This window comes from Ochotona curzoniae, unplaced genomic scaffold (genome assembly GCF_017591425.1).
Source record: "Ochotona curzoniae isolate NIBS_2020 unplaced genomic scaffold, NIBS_Ocur_1.0 contig_908, whole genome shotgun sequence".
Lineage (NCBI taxonomy): Eukaryota > Metazoa > Chordata > Mammalia > Lagomorpha > Ochotonidae > Ochotona > Ochotona curzoniae.
Window position 1 is genome coordinate 14,348,619 of NW_024466607.1, and position 12,465 is coordinate 14,361,083.

At 59.8% G+C, this 12,465-nt stretch overlaps 2 protein-coding genes across 7 annotated transcripts in view; one reads left to right on the forward strand and one right to left on the reverse strand.

Moving 5' to 3' along the window:
* The window catches only part of PTPN23 (protein tyrosine phosphatase non-receptor type 23), a 29,239-nt gene extending 21,703 nt beyond the window's left edge, over positions 1 to 7,536 (forward strand). For 2 of the 3 annotated variants that reach the window (XM_040994372.1, XM_040994374.1), the window contains exons 5-24: positions 205 to 254; positions 345 to 476; positions 753 to 833; positions 902 to 1,033; positions 1,119 to 1,166; positions 1,473 to 1,529; positions 1,620 to 1,678; positions 1,801 to 1,880; positions 1,978 to 2,092; positions 2,182 to 2,247; positions 2,659 to 2,804; positions 3,070 to 3,381; positions 3,462 to 3,616; positions 3,707 to 3,858; positions 3,936 to 4,115; positions 4,192 to 5,902; positions 5,986 to 6,170; positions 6,258 to 6,362; positions 6,438 to 6,576; positions 6,650 to 7,536. In XM_040994372.1, the coding sequence (XP_040850306.1) occupies positions 205 to 254; positions 345 to 476; positions 753 to 833; positions 902 to 1,033; positions 1,119 to 1,166; positions 1,473 to 1,529; positions 1,620 to 1,678; positions 1,801 to 1,880; positions 1,978 to 2,092; positions 2,182 to 2,247; positions 2,659 to 2,804; positions 3,070 to 3,381; positions 3,462 to 3,616; positions 3,707 to 3,858; positions 3,936 to 4,115; positions 4,192 to 5,902; positions 5,986 to 6,170; positions 6,258 to 6,362; positions 6,438 to 6,576; positions 6,650 to 7,306 (4,562 nt within the window). In that variant the 3' untranslated portion in view covers positions 7,307 to 7,536. The remainder of the gene's footprint in view (positions 1 to 204; positions 255 to 344; positions 477 to 752; positions 834 to 901; positions 1,034 to 1,118; positions 1,167 to 1,472; positions 1,530 to 1,619; positions 1,679 to 1,800; positions 1,881 to 1,977; positions 2,093 to 2,181; positions 2,248 to 2,658; positions 2,805 to 3,069; positions 3,382 to 3,461; positions 3,617 to 3,706; positions 3,859 to 3,935; positions 4,116 to 4,191; positions 5,903 to 5,985; positions 6,171 to 6,257; positions 6,363 to 6,437; positions 6,577 to 6,649) is intronic. The other variant, XM_040994373.1, reaches the window with a different exon arrangement.
* Positions 7,537 to 7,734: 198 nt separating this feature from the next.
* LOC121165663 (SREBF chaperone) overlaps positions 7,735 to 12,465 on the reverse strand; it is a 50,107-nt gene continuing 45,376 nt past the window's right edge. For all 4 annotated transcript variants that reach the window (XM_040994377.1, XM_040994376.1, XM_040994375.1 and 1 more), the window contains 11 exons: positions 11,985 to 12,361; positions 11,520 to 11,708; positions 11,241 to 11,442; positions 11,048 to 11,163; positions 10,438 to 10,954; positions 10,277 to 10,362; positions 8,941 to 9,023; positions 8,695 to 8,861; positions 8,520 to 8,600; positions 8,184 to 8,390; positions 7,735 to 8,104 (listed from right to left, as the gene is read on the reverse strand). In XM_040994377.1, the coding sequence (XP_040850311.1) occupies positions 7,859 to 8,104; positions 8,184 to 8,390; positions 8,520 to 8,600; positions 8,695 to 8,861; positions 8,941 to 9,023; positions 10,277 to 10,362; positions 10,438 to 10,954; positions 11,048 to 11,163; positions 11,241 to 11,442; positions 11,520 to 11,708; positions 11,985 to 12,361 (2,271 nt within the window). In that variant the 3' untranslated portion in view covers positions 7,735 to 7,858. The remainder of the gene's footprint in view (positions 8,105 to 8,183; positions 8,391 to 8,519; positions 8,601 to 8,694; positions 8,862 to 8,940; positions 9,024 to 10,276; positions 10,363 to 10,437; positions 10,955 to 11,047; positions 11,164 to 11,240; positions 11,443 to 11,519; positions 11,709 to 11,984; positions 12,362 to 12,465) is intronic.

Genomic DNA, 12,465 nt, shown 5'->3' on the forward strand with positions numbered 1-12,465 from the left:
CTGAGCCATGGACAGGAGTGACCCCTCCAGCCCCAGCCTGCCTGACACTGAGCTGAAGGGCTGGACCAGACCCTGGGGTTCTTCTATTCGCTTCTGCACCCCAGCTCTCTCAGACCTGCTGCTTTGTGGATGCCAGCAGTACCCGCTTAATCTGCCCCTCCACACAGCTCCACGCTCCATTAACATTGTGTGTTCTCTTCCCAGGGGCCTTGCACTCTATGCTGGGGGCCATGGATAAGAGAGTGTCCGAGGAGGTGAGGGGAGGGCGGGAGAGGGCAACCGGGTGTCTCTGCCTCCTGGGTGCTGTGGGCAGGGACCCAGGCTCTCCTCTGCCTCCCCCCTAGGGCATGAAGGTCTCCTGTACCCATTTCCAGTGCGCAGCAGGTGCCTTTGCCTACCTGCGGGAACACTTCCCTCAGGCCTACAGCGTCGACATGAGCCGCCAGATCCTTACGCTCAACGTCAACCTCATGCTGGTGCGAGTGTGCCCTGGTTGGAGCAGAGCTGAATCGAGGGGTTCAGGTGGCCAAGAGTAGGGCTGTCGGGCATACGTCTTACACCAGCCATGTGCAGGTGGCAGTGAGACACAACGGGCCTTGGCTTTACAATTCTGGCCTTGGGGTTCATCAGATGCAGAGTCGGGGAGGCAGAGCAGATGGGGCAGCTGCAGGTTCCCCTGTTCCACCCCTGCCGAAGGGAGGGGCCTCTGGGTGAACAGGGAATGACAGTGACCTGTTCCTGTCACTGCCCAGGGCCAGGCGCAGGAATGCCTGCTGGAGAAGTCCATGCTGGACAACAGGAAGAGCTTCCTTGTGGCCCGCATCAGTGCTCAGGTAGGCACAGGCTGAGGGCGAGCCTTTGCTTTGCTCCTGATGCCCGCTGACTGGCCTACCTTACCCAGGTGGTAGATTACTACAAGGAGGCATGCCGGGCTCTAGAAAACCCTGATACGGCCTCGCTGCTGGGCCGGATCCAGAAGGACTGGAAGAAGCTCGTGCAGATGAAGATCTACTACTTTGCGGCTGTGGCTCATGTGAGGGCATGGCCACCCTGGGTCTGGGCAGGGAGGGTGGCTATGGCATGGGAAAGCCGACCTGACCCCTTTCCTCCTCTCCCAGCTGCACATGGGCAAGCAGGCCGAGGAGCAGCAGAAGTTTGGGGAGCGGGTGAGTGAGCTGTGATGAGGAGGGAATCCAGGACTGGTGCTGGCCTGGTCAGCGAGATCCTGTAGCATGGGGAGGAGGCTCTCGATGTGTCCCATCCTAGACACCACCCTGCTGTGGGCCAGTGTGTCCTTCCTGTCCCTGGGCGTCTGAAGCAGTGTGGCAAGCTCCCCACAGAGGCTGGGGCGGTGCTCCTTTGGTGTCGGCTGGGCTTTCTGACAGGAGCTTCTAAGGGGCCAGGCAGGCCGAGGAGCAGGGGTCCAAGAGGGAGGCAGAGAGCACGCTTTGCCCACCACTTTCCTCCCTCAGGTCGCGTATTTTCAGAGTGCCCTGGACAAGCTCAATGAAGCCATCAAGTTGGCCAAGGTAAGGCTGAGAAAGATCTGACTGGAGAAGCCACAGGTTCTGGGGCCACGCCCACTAGTGCTGAGGTCCCCCACTACCTCTACCCCACAGGGCCAGCCTGACACTGTGCAAGATGCACTTCGCTTCACCATGGATGTCATCGGAGGAAAGTGAGTTTGTGGCTGGGGTGACTTGGGCCTTCTGCCTATATCCTTGAGAAAGTTACTAGAGCCGTGGCCCACAAGGGAGGTTGAGTTCTGGATGCCTACTGACCTCCCTCCCGCAACCCCAGGTACAATTCTGCAAAGAAGGACAACGACTTCATCTACCATGAAGCTGTTCCAGCTCTGGACACCCTTCAGCCTGTGAAAGGTCTGGGGGCAGCAGAGAGGCCGGAGAGTGGTGGGACTAAGGCTGCTCTAAGGTCTCTGCATGAGGCTGAGGGTCAATTGTTTTTCCTTCGTCTCAGGAGCCCCCTTAGTGAAGCCCTTGCCAGTGAACCCCACAGACCCAGCTGTTACTGGCCCTGACATCTTTGCCAAACTAGTCCCCATGGCTGCCCACGAGGCTTCATCTCTGTACAGGTGGGTGGGAGGGGCTTGCTCTGTCCTTGGCAGGAGGGGGGGGGGAGTCAAAATACATGGGCTCCGGCAGCTTCTGTGTTGTTTTGCAGTGAGGAGAAGGCCAAGCTGCTGCGGGAGATGATGGCCAAGATTGAGGACAAGAATGAGGTCCTGGAGTGAGTATGGGACCAGGGGATGAGTAGGGCCCAGTGTCCGCTGGCTAGAGTTAGCAGGGGGGAGAGCTCCGTGTTGGGGGCATGCTATCCCATCTCCAGTGTCTAGTTGTTCCTGGCATATTGTGTGGATTCAGGCTTTGGGGAGAGATCGAGATCAGAGGGTGGTGGGGACTGACCACTCTCTGCTGAGCTCAGATCCAGCGCGAGTGGATGGGGTAGGGGAGCTCCTAGCATAGCAGAGAGTAGTCATTGAGCTCCTGTCCACTGTTTACTCTAAATGCCCACACTGGGTGGAAACCCTAGCCAGTCCTCCCACATGGTAGGCAGGACAGTTGGAGCCATCACCCCCAGCAGGCTTTCCATACCTGGATGTCGGTCTACCAACGTGTGTCTGGCCCTGTTCTTCCACAGCCAGTTCATGGATTCAATGCAGCTGGATCCTGAGACAGTGGACAACCTTGATGCCTACAGCCACATCCCGCCCCAGCTCATGGAAAAGTGTGCAGCTCTCAGTGTGCGGCCTGACACTGTAAAGAACCTCGTTCAGTCCATGCAAGGTGAGTGAGGACAGAGCAAACAAATGGAGTGGAGGCACAGCCTTAGCCGCCTGGCCATCCCCTCTCCTGTTCACCAAGGACAGAGGCTGCACCTCTCTAAGCTGTGCTATAGGCCTCTATCCCCAGGGCTCTGTAGGTCCGTCGCACCTCATGGGCCCTGCCCCTGTGGCACTCAGTGAGCGCTTAAGTCCTCACTTGACTGGGGCAGTTTGGTCATTGGGGGTCAGGCTTGAGCAGCTGCCTCAGGCTGCCTCTCTATCCCTAGTGCTGTCAGGCGTGTTCACGGACGTGGAGGCCTCCCTGAAGGACATCAAGGATCTGCTGGAGGAGGATGAGCTGCAAGAGCAGAAGTTCCAGGAGGCAGTGGGCCCAGCTGGGGCCAGCCTGGCCGTCTCTAAGGCCGAGCTGGCAGAAGTGAAGCGAGAATGGACCAAGTACATGGAAGTCCATGAGAAGGCCTCCTTCACCAACAGCGAACTGCACCGTGCCATGAATCTGCATGTTGGCAACCTGCGCCTTCTCAGTGGCCCGCTTGACCTAGTCCGGGCAGCCCTGCCCTCTCCGGCCCTCACTGCAGGTGAGCACTGCCTTTCCCTGGGGGAGGGGTCACTCAAGGCGGGGTGTTTCTCTGGCCTCACTGACCTCTGCCGCCCCCAGAGGACAAGGCTGTGCTACAGAACCTGAAGCGCATCCTGGCCAAGGTGCAGGAGATGCGGGAGCAGCGCTTGTCCCTGGAGCAGCAGCTGCGCGAGCTCATCCAGAAGGATGACATCACTGCCTCGCTGGTCACAACGGAGCACTCGGAGATACAGGTGGTGGGGGTGGAGGGTTGCACATCTGGCCTCCCTACCTGGTGTGGCAGGGTCCTGAGTGTCTGTTCCTTGTCCCTTATCCTCCCTCAGAAGTTGTTTGAGGAGCAGCTTAAGAAGTATGACCAGCTGCGGGTGTACCTGGAACAGAACCTGGCTGCCCAGGACAATGTCCTCCGTGCGCTGACGGAGGCCAACGTGCAGTATGCAGCAGTGCGGCGAGTGCTCAGTGAGCTGGACCAAAAGTTAGTGCCTGCCCTAGGCTGTTGGCCGCCAGTCCCATCCTGCTAGCGCAGCTTACACCAGCCTCTCTGCCTGCCAGGTGGAACTCCACGCTTCAGACTCTGGTAGCCTCATACGAAGCCTATGAAGACCTGATGAAGAAGTCTCAGGAGGGCAAGGACTTCTACGCAGACCTGGAAAGCAAGGCGGCTGCCCTGCTGGAACGGGCACGCACAACCTGCCAGGCCCGTGAGGCCGCCCGCCAGCAACTCCTAGACAGGTAGGGGCGGCCCTCAGGCTGCTCGGCTCCTGCCCAGTGGGGGCTGGGCTCCCCTCACTCCTTGTCTGTTTCTCAGGGAGCTGAAGAAGAAGCCACCACCACGGCCCACGGCCCCCAAACCACTGCTACCCCGCAGGGAGGAGGGTGAGGCAGTGGAGACAGGAGACGCCCCAGAGGAGCTGCGCAGTCTGCCGCCCGACATGGTGGCCGGCGCACGGCCACCAGACACTTTTCTGGGAGCTGCTGCCCCATTTCACTTTGCCCCCAGCCCTTTCCCCAATGCCACAGGCCCAGGACCCCATTACTTCCCAGGCCCCTTACCCCCTGGCACCTACTCAGGTCCCACCCAGCTGATGCAGCCCAGGACTACAGGACCTCCTACAGTGCCTATAGCACCAGGGCCTGCCCTTTACCCAGCCCCTACCTACACACCAGAGCTGGGCGTGGTGCCCCGGTCCTCTCCCCAGCATGGTGTTGTGAGCAGTCCCTATGTTGCAGGTCTGCCCTCGGCCCCACCACCCCAATTCTCAGGCCCTGAGTTGGCCATGGGGGTTCGGCCAGCCACTACTACTGTGGATAGTGTCCAGGCACCTATCCCCAGCCACACCACACCCCGGTCAAACCCTACTCCTGCTCCCCCTTCTCAGCCCTGTTTCCCAGTGCCACCACCCTACCCCTACCCTGTGGGGGCCCAGCAGGCCCTTACAGCACCCCCAGGCCACCCCTTTCCCCCTGGGATCCCCACAGGGTTTCCTGCACCGCGGATGGGGCCCCAGCCCCATCCTTCACGATCAGCATTTGGCCCTCAGCCTGCCCAGCAGCCCCTTCCACTCCAGCACCCACCCCTCTTCCCATCCCAGGTTCCAAGACTCCAGCCTCCACAGGCCCCTTACCCTTTTGTGCCCCAGCCTGGTGTCCTGGGGCAGCCACCACCCCCTTTGCATCCCCAGCTCTACCCAGGTCCTGCCCAAGAGCCTCTGACCCCTCCCTCACGGGCTCTGCCTTTTCCTAGCCCCGGGCCCCCTCAGACTCCCCACCCACCCCTGGCCTATGGTCCCAGCCCTTCCCCTAGGCAGCTAGGTCCCCAGGCCACCCCACTCTCTATCCGAGGCCCTTCTCCTGCTGGCCAGCCCAGCCCTGCTCCCCACCTGGTGCCTTCACCTGCCCCGTCACCAGGGCCTGGCCCAGGACTCTCTCGACCCCCAGCAGCAGAACCACCCCCCTGCCCACGTCGAGGCACCGCTGCTGCAGACCTGCTCTCCTCTAGCCCAGAGAGCCAGCATGGTGGCCCACAGCCTCCTGGGGGCGGGCAGCCCTTGCTACAGCCCACCAAAGTGGATGCTGCTGAGGGCCGTCGGCCACAGGCCCTACGACTTATCGAACGGGACCCCTATGAGCATCCCGAGAAGCTGTGGCGCTTGCAGCAGGAGCTGGAGACCTTTCGGAGTCAGCTGGGGGATGCAGGCACTTTAGATGCGACCTGGAGGGAGCTGCAGGAAGCACAGGAACAGGACGCCCGAGGCCGTTCCATTGCCATTGCCCGCTGCTACTCGCTCAAGAATCGGCACCAGGACGTCATGCCCTACGATAGCAACCGTGTGGTGCTGCGCTCAGGCAAGGATGACTACATCAATGCCAGCTGTGTGGAAGGGCTCTCACCATACTGTCCACCCTTAATAGCCACTCAGGCCCCACTACCTGGCACAGCTGCTGACTTCTGGCTCATGGTACATGAGCAGAAAGTGTCTGTCATCGTCATGCTGGTGTCAGAAGCCGAGATGGAGAAGGTGGGGGAGAAATTGGTCAGGTGCACCAGGGTAGAGGGTTCCTGAAAAACCAGCTCTAACCGCTGTTTCTGTCTGGTCCTCAGCAAAAGGTGGCACGCTACTTCCCCACAGAGAGGGGCCAGCCCATGGTGCATGGCGCCCTGAGCCTGGCACTGAGCAGCGTGCGCACCACTGAGACCCACGTGGAACGTGTCTTGAGCCTACAGTTCCGGGACCAAAGCCTCAAGCGTTCTCTAGTGCATCTCCACTTCCCCACTTGGCCTGAGCTGTGAGTCCCCCTTGCCCTGATCTCTTGGTGGGGAGGGGGTGAGAGTCCCCGGTCAGATCTGGCTCACAGACCCTCCCCCACCTGCAGAGGCTTACCTGACAGCCCCAGCAACCTGCTGCGCTTCATCCAGGAGGTACACGCACATTACCTGCATCAGCGGCCCCTGCACACGCCCATCGTTGTGCACTGCAGGTAGGGGGGCAGGCAGAGCCTGTGGGCTTCTCCTCTGGGCTCCTGGCCCGGCCTTACACCTGCTTCTTGCCTCAGCTCTGGCGTGGGCCGCACAGGGGCCTTTGCACTGCTCTACACAGCTGTGCAGGAGGTGGAGGCTGGGAGCGGCATCCCTGAGCTGCCCCAGCTGGTGCGGCGCATGAGGCAGCAGAGGAAGCACATGCTGCAGGAGAAGGTGAGCCTCTATGCGATGGGCTGGGCCAAGAGCCCCTGTCTACCCAGATGACCAGGCCCATGCCTCTCTGCAGCTGCACCTTCGGTTCTGCCACGAGGCCGTGGTGAGGCATGTGGAGCAGGTCTTGCAGCGCCATGGAGTGCCTCCTCCCTGTAAACCTGCAGCCAGCGCAAGCGTCAACCACAAGGTGAGGAAGGGTCTCAGGGGCCACTGCAGCGTGGCTTGTGACTCACTCTCACGGCCTCTGTCTCCTCAGAATCCCTTTCCTCAGGATTCCCAGGATCTGGTTCTCGGTGGAGATGTGCCCATCAGCTCCATCCAGGCCACCATCGCCAAGCTCAGCATCCGGCCTTCTGGGGAGTCCTCGGCCGCCAGCCTGCCAGGTCCTGTAGAGCCCCCAGGCCTGCCCCCAGCCAGTCTCCCAGAGCCCGCCCCAGTCCCTTCCTCCTCACCACCCCCCCTCTCTTCACCCCTGCCTGAGACCCCCCAGCCTGAGGAAGAGCAGCCTGTGCCTGAAGCCCCCAGCTCAGGGCCCCCCTCCTCCTCTCTGGAGCTGCTGGCCTCTCTCACCCCAGAGGCCTTCTCCTTGGACAGCTCCTTGCGGGGAAAGCAGCGGATGAGCAAGCAGAACTTTCTGCAGGCCCATAACGGGCAGGGTCTGCGGGCTGCCCGGCCAACTGATGACCCCCTCAGCCTTCTGGATCCCCTCTGGACACTCAACAAGACCTGACCAGGCTTTGCCTGGGTGGTATACACTACATCTCACATATCCACCTGCCCCCACCCAGCCAGGCCTCTCTGGGTGGTGGCACAGCCTTCTTACTTCCATTCCTGTTGCCTCCATCCTTCTCTGGCCCAGCCTGTGCACCTGCAGTGCAGACATGGGTCAGGTTCTACTCTGTGGGACCTGACAGTTTTCAGTTCTTTGCTACTGAAATAAACCAACCAGCCTGTTCTGTGGCCAGTGTCTGAATCTGCTGCCTTGGGGAGGTACCTCAGCTTAAGCTCTGCTGAACACTTAGAGCAAGGTGCCTCCACTGCCACTGAAGCCTAAGCCCTGCAAAATGGTTAACTAGGGATCGCTCCCTCCCTTTCTGGGGCAGCTGCAAGAAATTCTTCCAGGGGATAATATAAGTGGTCCACAAGGTCTCTGGCAGATGTGATTAAAAAAATTTTATTACAGTCAAGAAGCAGCTGCCAGAGGATACCCAACCCCTCCCCCAGTCTCGATCCAGTGCATTGGCCTACACAGTTCTCCAGCCTGTGCCTGGACAATGAGGCCTCAATCCAGCTTCTCTAGCACAGACGGTACATAGACCAGGCTGAGCTCACTGCCGAAGTTGCAGACAATGGCAGCATTGTCCAGCACCAGGATCTGGCGGGCAGGCTGGGCCTCACTGTTCTTTCCCAGGTAGACTGTCTGTAACAGGTCCCCGTAGTTTAGGTCCCAAAAAGAGACACAGCCCTGGCCACCGGTCACCAGCAGGTTGTCTGAGATGACACCCAAGCTTGCACCACAGCCCAGATCCTGGAAGCAAAGACATGACAGGCTCAGTGTCGGCCTTCCGCCAACACTGACCCTGCAGGCCATGCCCCTAGGTTCCCACCTGCTGAATGGAGTAGAGCTTGATGCCAGTGCTGCGGTCCCAGATGCTGATAAGGTCATCTAGCCCACTGCTGATGACGCAAGACGTCGTGCAGGTGAGAGAGGTGACGTCCCCACGATGAGCAAACATGTGGCTAACCCGGCTACCAGTCAGCACATCCCACAGGCAGATGGCCCCATCTTGCCCTCCACTCGCCAGCACCATGGTCTAGGAAAAGCAGCCAAGGGTCCCGCGTCACAAGCAGAGCTTGTCAGCAAGGTAGAGTGGAGACCACTGATCTCCAAAGAGGAGGAAACAAGGACCCTGGCCTTAGGACACCTCCCACAGGCCTCTCACCTGGTCAATGTACACGGTTGTGATAGCCCCAGAGTGACCCTGCAGGGTGAAGAGGCAGCACGAATCCTCCAGGCGGAACACCTGAATAGGAATGAATGTTGAACTGGTAAATGCCTTGCTCCCAGCTCTCTGCAAGCCATTCCTTACCCCACCCCTTCACCCAGGCTGTACTCACTCTCAGTGTGTGGTCCTGGCTCCCAGTCACCAAGCGCCCTGCCGCGGCTTTCAGAGCAGTAATGGGTTTTTGGTGAGCACAGGGCACTGTGTGGGTCAGGTGACAAGTCACTGTGTCGCTGCTGCTGTACATAGGAGAGGAGGGGGAACTGCCCCGTCCAGGGGTCCCTGAGAATGACAGGCTCAATGAAGGATCTTGTACCAGGCACCCAGCAGGCACGCCCCACCCCCTCCCCACACCTCTGACCTCTGAACTGCAGGGGGCTGAGGGAAGTGTGAGTCTCCAAAGAGAAGAAATCTAGGGAACCGTTGAGCCGAGCGGCTACAATCCTGGAAGAGAAGAGCAGCTGTGGACTTGAGACAGGAGGTGGAAGGGGAAGTGGCCAAGAGGAGTGCAAGGGCTCTGGCTGCAGATCTGATTCCAAACTTCTGGGTCTCAGTTTATCTGAGGGGTGGGAGTAATGGTCTCCAACTCCCAGGGGTCCTGGGAGGGCCCAGTGAGGACAGCAGAGGAGCCCTCCCTAGTCAGCAGCTCCTGAGAGACCGGCCCAGAAAAGCAGCTTTGACCTAAGCCTGCCTTACTCCATTTCCTTTGGTTTAGCTTGACTGAATTCTGGGTACAGGTCAACAGACCAGGACGGATTTGTTTGCCTATGATGTCTGCAGGTCCTGTGGCAACCCTGGGGGAGGAGCAGGAGATGAAACACCAGGTGAGGGCAGGTTGATATGTCTGGGCTTCCCCTAAAGCTAAAAGGAAAGACACAGCGAGGAAGGTGTTCACTGAGTGCAGAGGGACTCCCAAGCTCGGCCCGAGCAGCTCTGCTGTGACAGTAACGAAGGCAGCAGTCACTGGGAGAAACAGCTAAAGATGGCCACAAGACTGGCATTGTGGCACAGCAAGTTAAGCTGCCACCTACAATCCTGGCATCCCATATCAGAATACTGGCTCAAGTCCCAGCTGCTCTGCTTCTGATGCAGCTCCCAGCTAATGCACCTGGGGAGGAGGTGGAATATGGCCCAAGGACTGGGAGGTAATCCAAGTTCCTAGTCATTAGAACCTTTCAGGGGAGTGAATCAGTGGGTGTAAGAGCTCTGTCTCCTCTCATTCTGCCTTTCAAATAAATCTTGCAACAGCCAGAAGGTGGAGCCATCAATAGGAAATACAGCATGGATCAGGTGACAACAATGTGGCTCATCATTCAGATATGGAAACTGAACGAGGCCCTGCCTGTGGAGAATGTGCAGAGTCCCAGGGACAAGCACAAGAGCAGCAAGGCAGCGGCCACAGACAGTCTTAAGAAAGAATAAAACTCCCTGGAAAATGCAGCTGACATACCCAGGCAGGTCGCACAGTGAGTAAAAAGCATGACTTGAGAAGGGTGAAAGACGATGTCTCCATGCTAGGGGCCTACCACAAACACATGACCCCAGACTCATTTGGGTGTCATCCTGCCCCTCTAGGTGACCCCGTACTCACAGATAGGGCTTGGCAGAGAAGGGAGGACAAATCAGTGGAGGAGAGCCAAGACCAGACAGCCTCAGACAGGGCTGCCTGGGGTGGCGACAGGGAACCCCACCCTCACCTTTTGTCCAGGAAGACGAGGGCTGTGATGCCAGAGGAGACTTCCTCGCTGCTGCAGCACAATACCCCCTCGATGGCGTCCCACACCTGCAAACCCAGAGGCTGTGAGCACCTGCCACCCAGGAAAGCCCACAGTCCCATGGGAGGGGTCCTTTTGCCCACCTCTAGGCGGCCACTGCTGCGCCCCACCACGATGAGGCTGCCCTGCAGCTCCAAGCTCCAGATGGACCCGTCTGCGCTGGGGGCCCAAGCAAAAGGGGAGCCCTTCTCAAGAGAGAGCCCCTCATCTTCAGGGGCTGGGGGCAAGACAGGCCCTGGTGAGGGGGGCCGTGGGGCCGGTGTGTGGACAGCTGCCAACTCCTCTTCCTGGTACACCCGCTGTACCAGACGACTAAAATCATAGCCGGGACAGTCCCGAGTGCGGCTGCACCCCACTCGGTGCCGGGGTTCCGGTTGAGTGGGCTCTGAGGACGGTGGCTGTGCTGAGAAGTTGGTATCGATTAAGCAGGTGAGGTCTGGTTGGTCCCCAAAGAGGGAAGATGCTGGAGGGCCCCGGGGCCGGTGTCGCAAGGGAGGGCTATCCCCAGACTCTTCTGGACCAGCCTTCCCACTGTCCGAGAGCCGTTCCCAGTTCTCCTGGGCCTCCAGCACACTGCCAACACCACTGTCCCGTCGCTGCCTGTGAGAAAGGTGGCAGTGAGGGATGGGGACCAAGAGCCAGGACCCATGAGAAGAGCCCAGAAAGAGTGGGAGTGGGGATGGCCACACTTACCCCAGGCGCGGGATGCGTGTGAGGCAGTCCCCAGTTTGTGCGTCCCACACACACACACGGCCAGCCAGGCAGCAACTCACAAGCAGCATGCCATCGCTGGCCAGGCACTCAATGTCCTGTAGGAGTCACAAGTTAGTGTGGGCATGGTCCCAGGCCTGCCAGCTGCTCTCCCTCCCACCACATCTGCACTCACCATGAGGTGGCCCCGCAGCACCAGTGGCACGATCTCTGTCTCGGGTGGGGCGTAGCCATAGTCATCACAGGGCAGCTCCCCACGCCGCCGCCGCCCAGACCCACCACCAGGCTGCCCGTAATTGCGTGGGCACAACACGCGGTAGAGGCAGAGCAGCAGCAACACAAGGACAATGCCCGCTGCCAGACCCAGCGCTGCCACCCTATGGATAAGTGGGGTGTGTGAAGGGGTAGCCCCAGGTCCCCTGACTCCCACTCCCCACCCCCAGCCAAGTCTTACTTGTATAGTGTGACGTCTCCGTGCATCTGCGCCTCACCTGGGCCCCTGGGTCCAGCCTCCGAGTGCCCAGCAGGCACTGGCCCGGGCCGGGGCCAGGCACTCTGGCCATCCTGAGGGTGCCGCCCCTCCAAAGCCTCCCTGGGGTTCAGGTGGAGCGTGACAGGGATGACAGGCAGCAGGCTGATGTACCTGGGTACCAGCAGGTGCCACCTTAAGGGTATACCCTACAAGCCCAATACCCTCCCTCCCCAGGGAGGCATCCAGGTCTGAGGGCAGGGACACAGCGAGTCCCTGCCCAGCACAAGCAACAGGTATATCTATTGGTTCACCAGTTCCTATCTTAGAAACCTGTGAACTCTAATTGAAACGAAATGCAGAATCCAAACCCTTGGCTCCCCCACTGGAGAAGGCTATATTTTGGGGAGCAGGAGTGGAGACAGTGGCAACTGGCAGGGCTCAGCTCACCTCTTGGCCAGCGTGATGTTGTAGTAGCTGAAGAGTGTGGGCCAGTGGCGGAAGGACAGCTTCCTCCAGAGCTCCTCATCCTCAGGCCCCCAGGTTACTTCTGGGACGGGGCCATCAGGCACACCCTCTGGGGGACCCCCAGGCTCAGGCTGCTCACCTGGCAGCGTCTGGTTTTCAGGAAGCTTCAGGGCATCAGGTGGGAAGATGGAGAAGGCAGGGTCCGGGTGGCTGGCAGGTAGCACACCACTAGGCACTGGCACGGGAGCCAGGGCACCCTCACCCAGTGGGCTCTGTTCTGTCACTTGGGCAGCGAGGTAGGTGCGCAGCCCAGCCGGGTCTGTGTACACCAGTATGCCAATCCAGACAACAGTACCTGCCTTCAGGGGACACTGTGTCTCAGTAGCTTGAAGCAGGCAGCACAGGGCCCTCGGAGGTCAAGGGCCCTAAGCCATCCTCTCCTTCTGAGCCCTCCCACGACCAC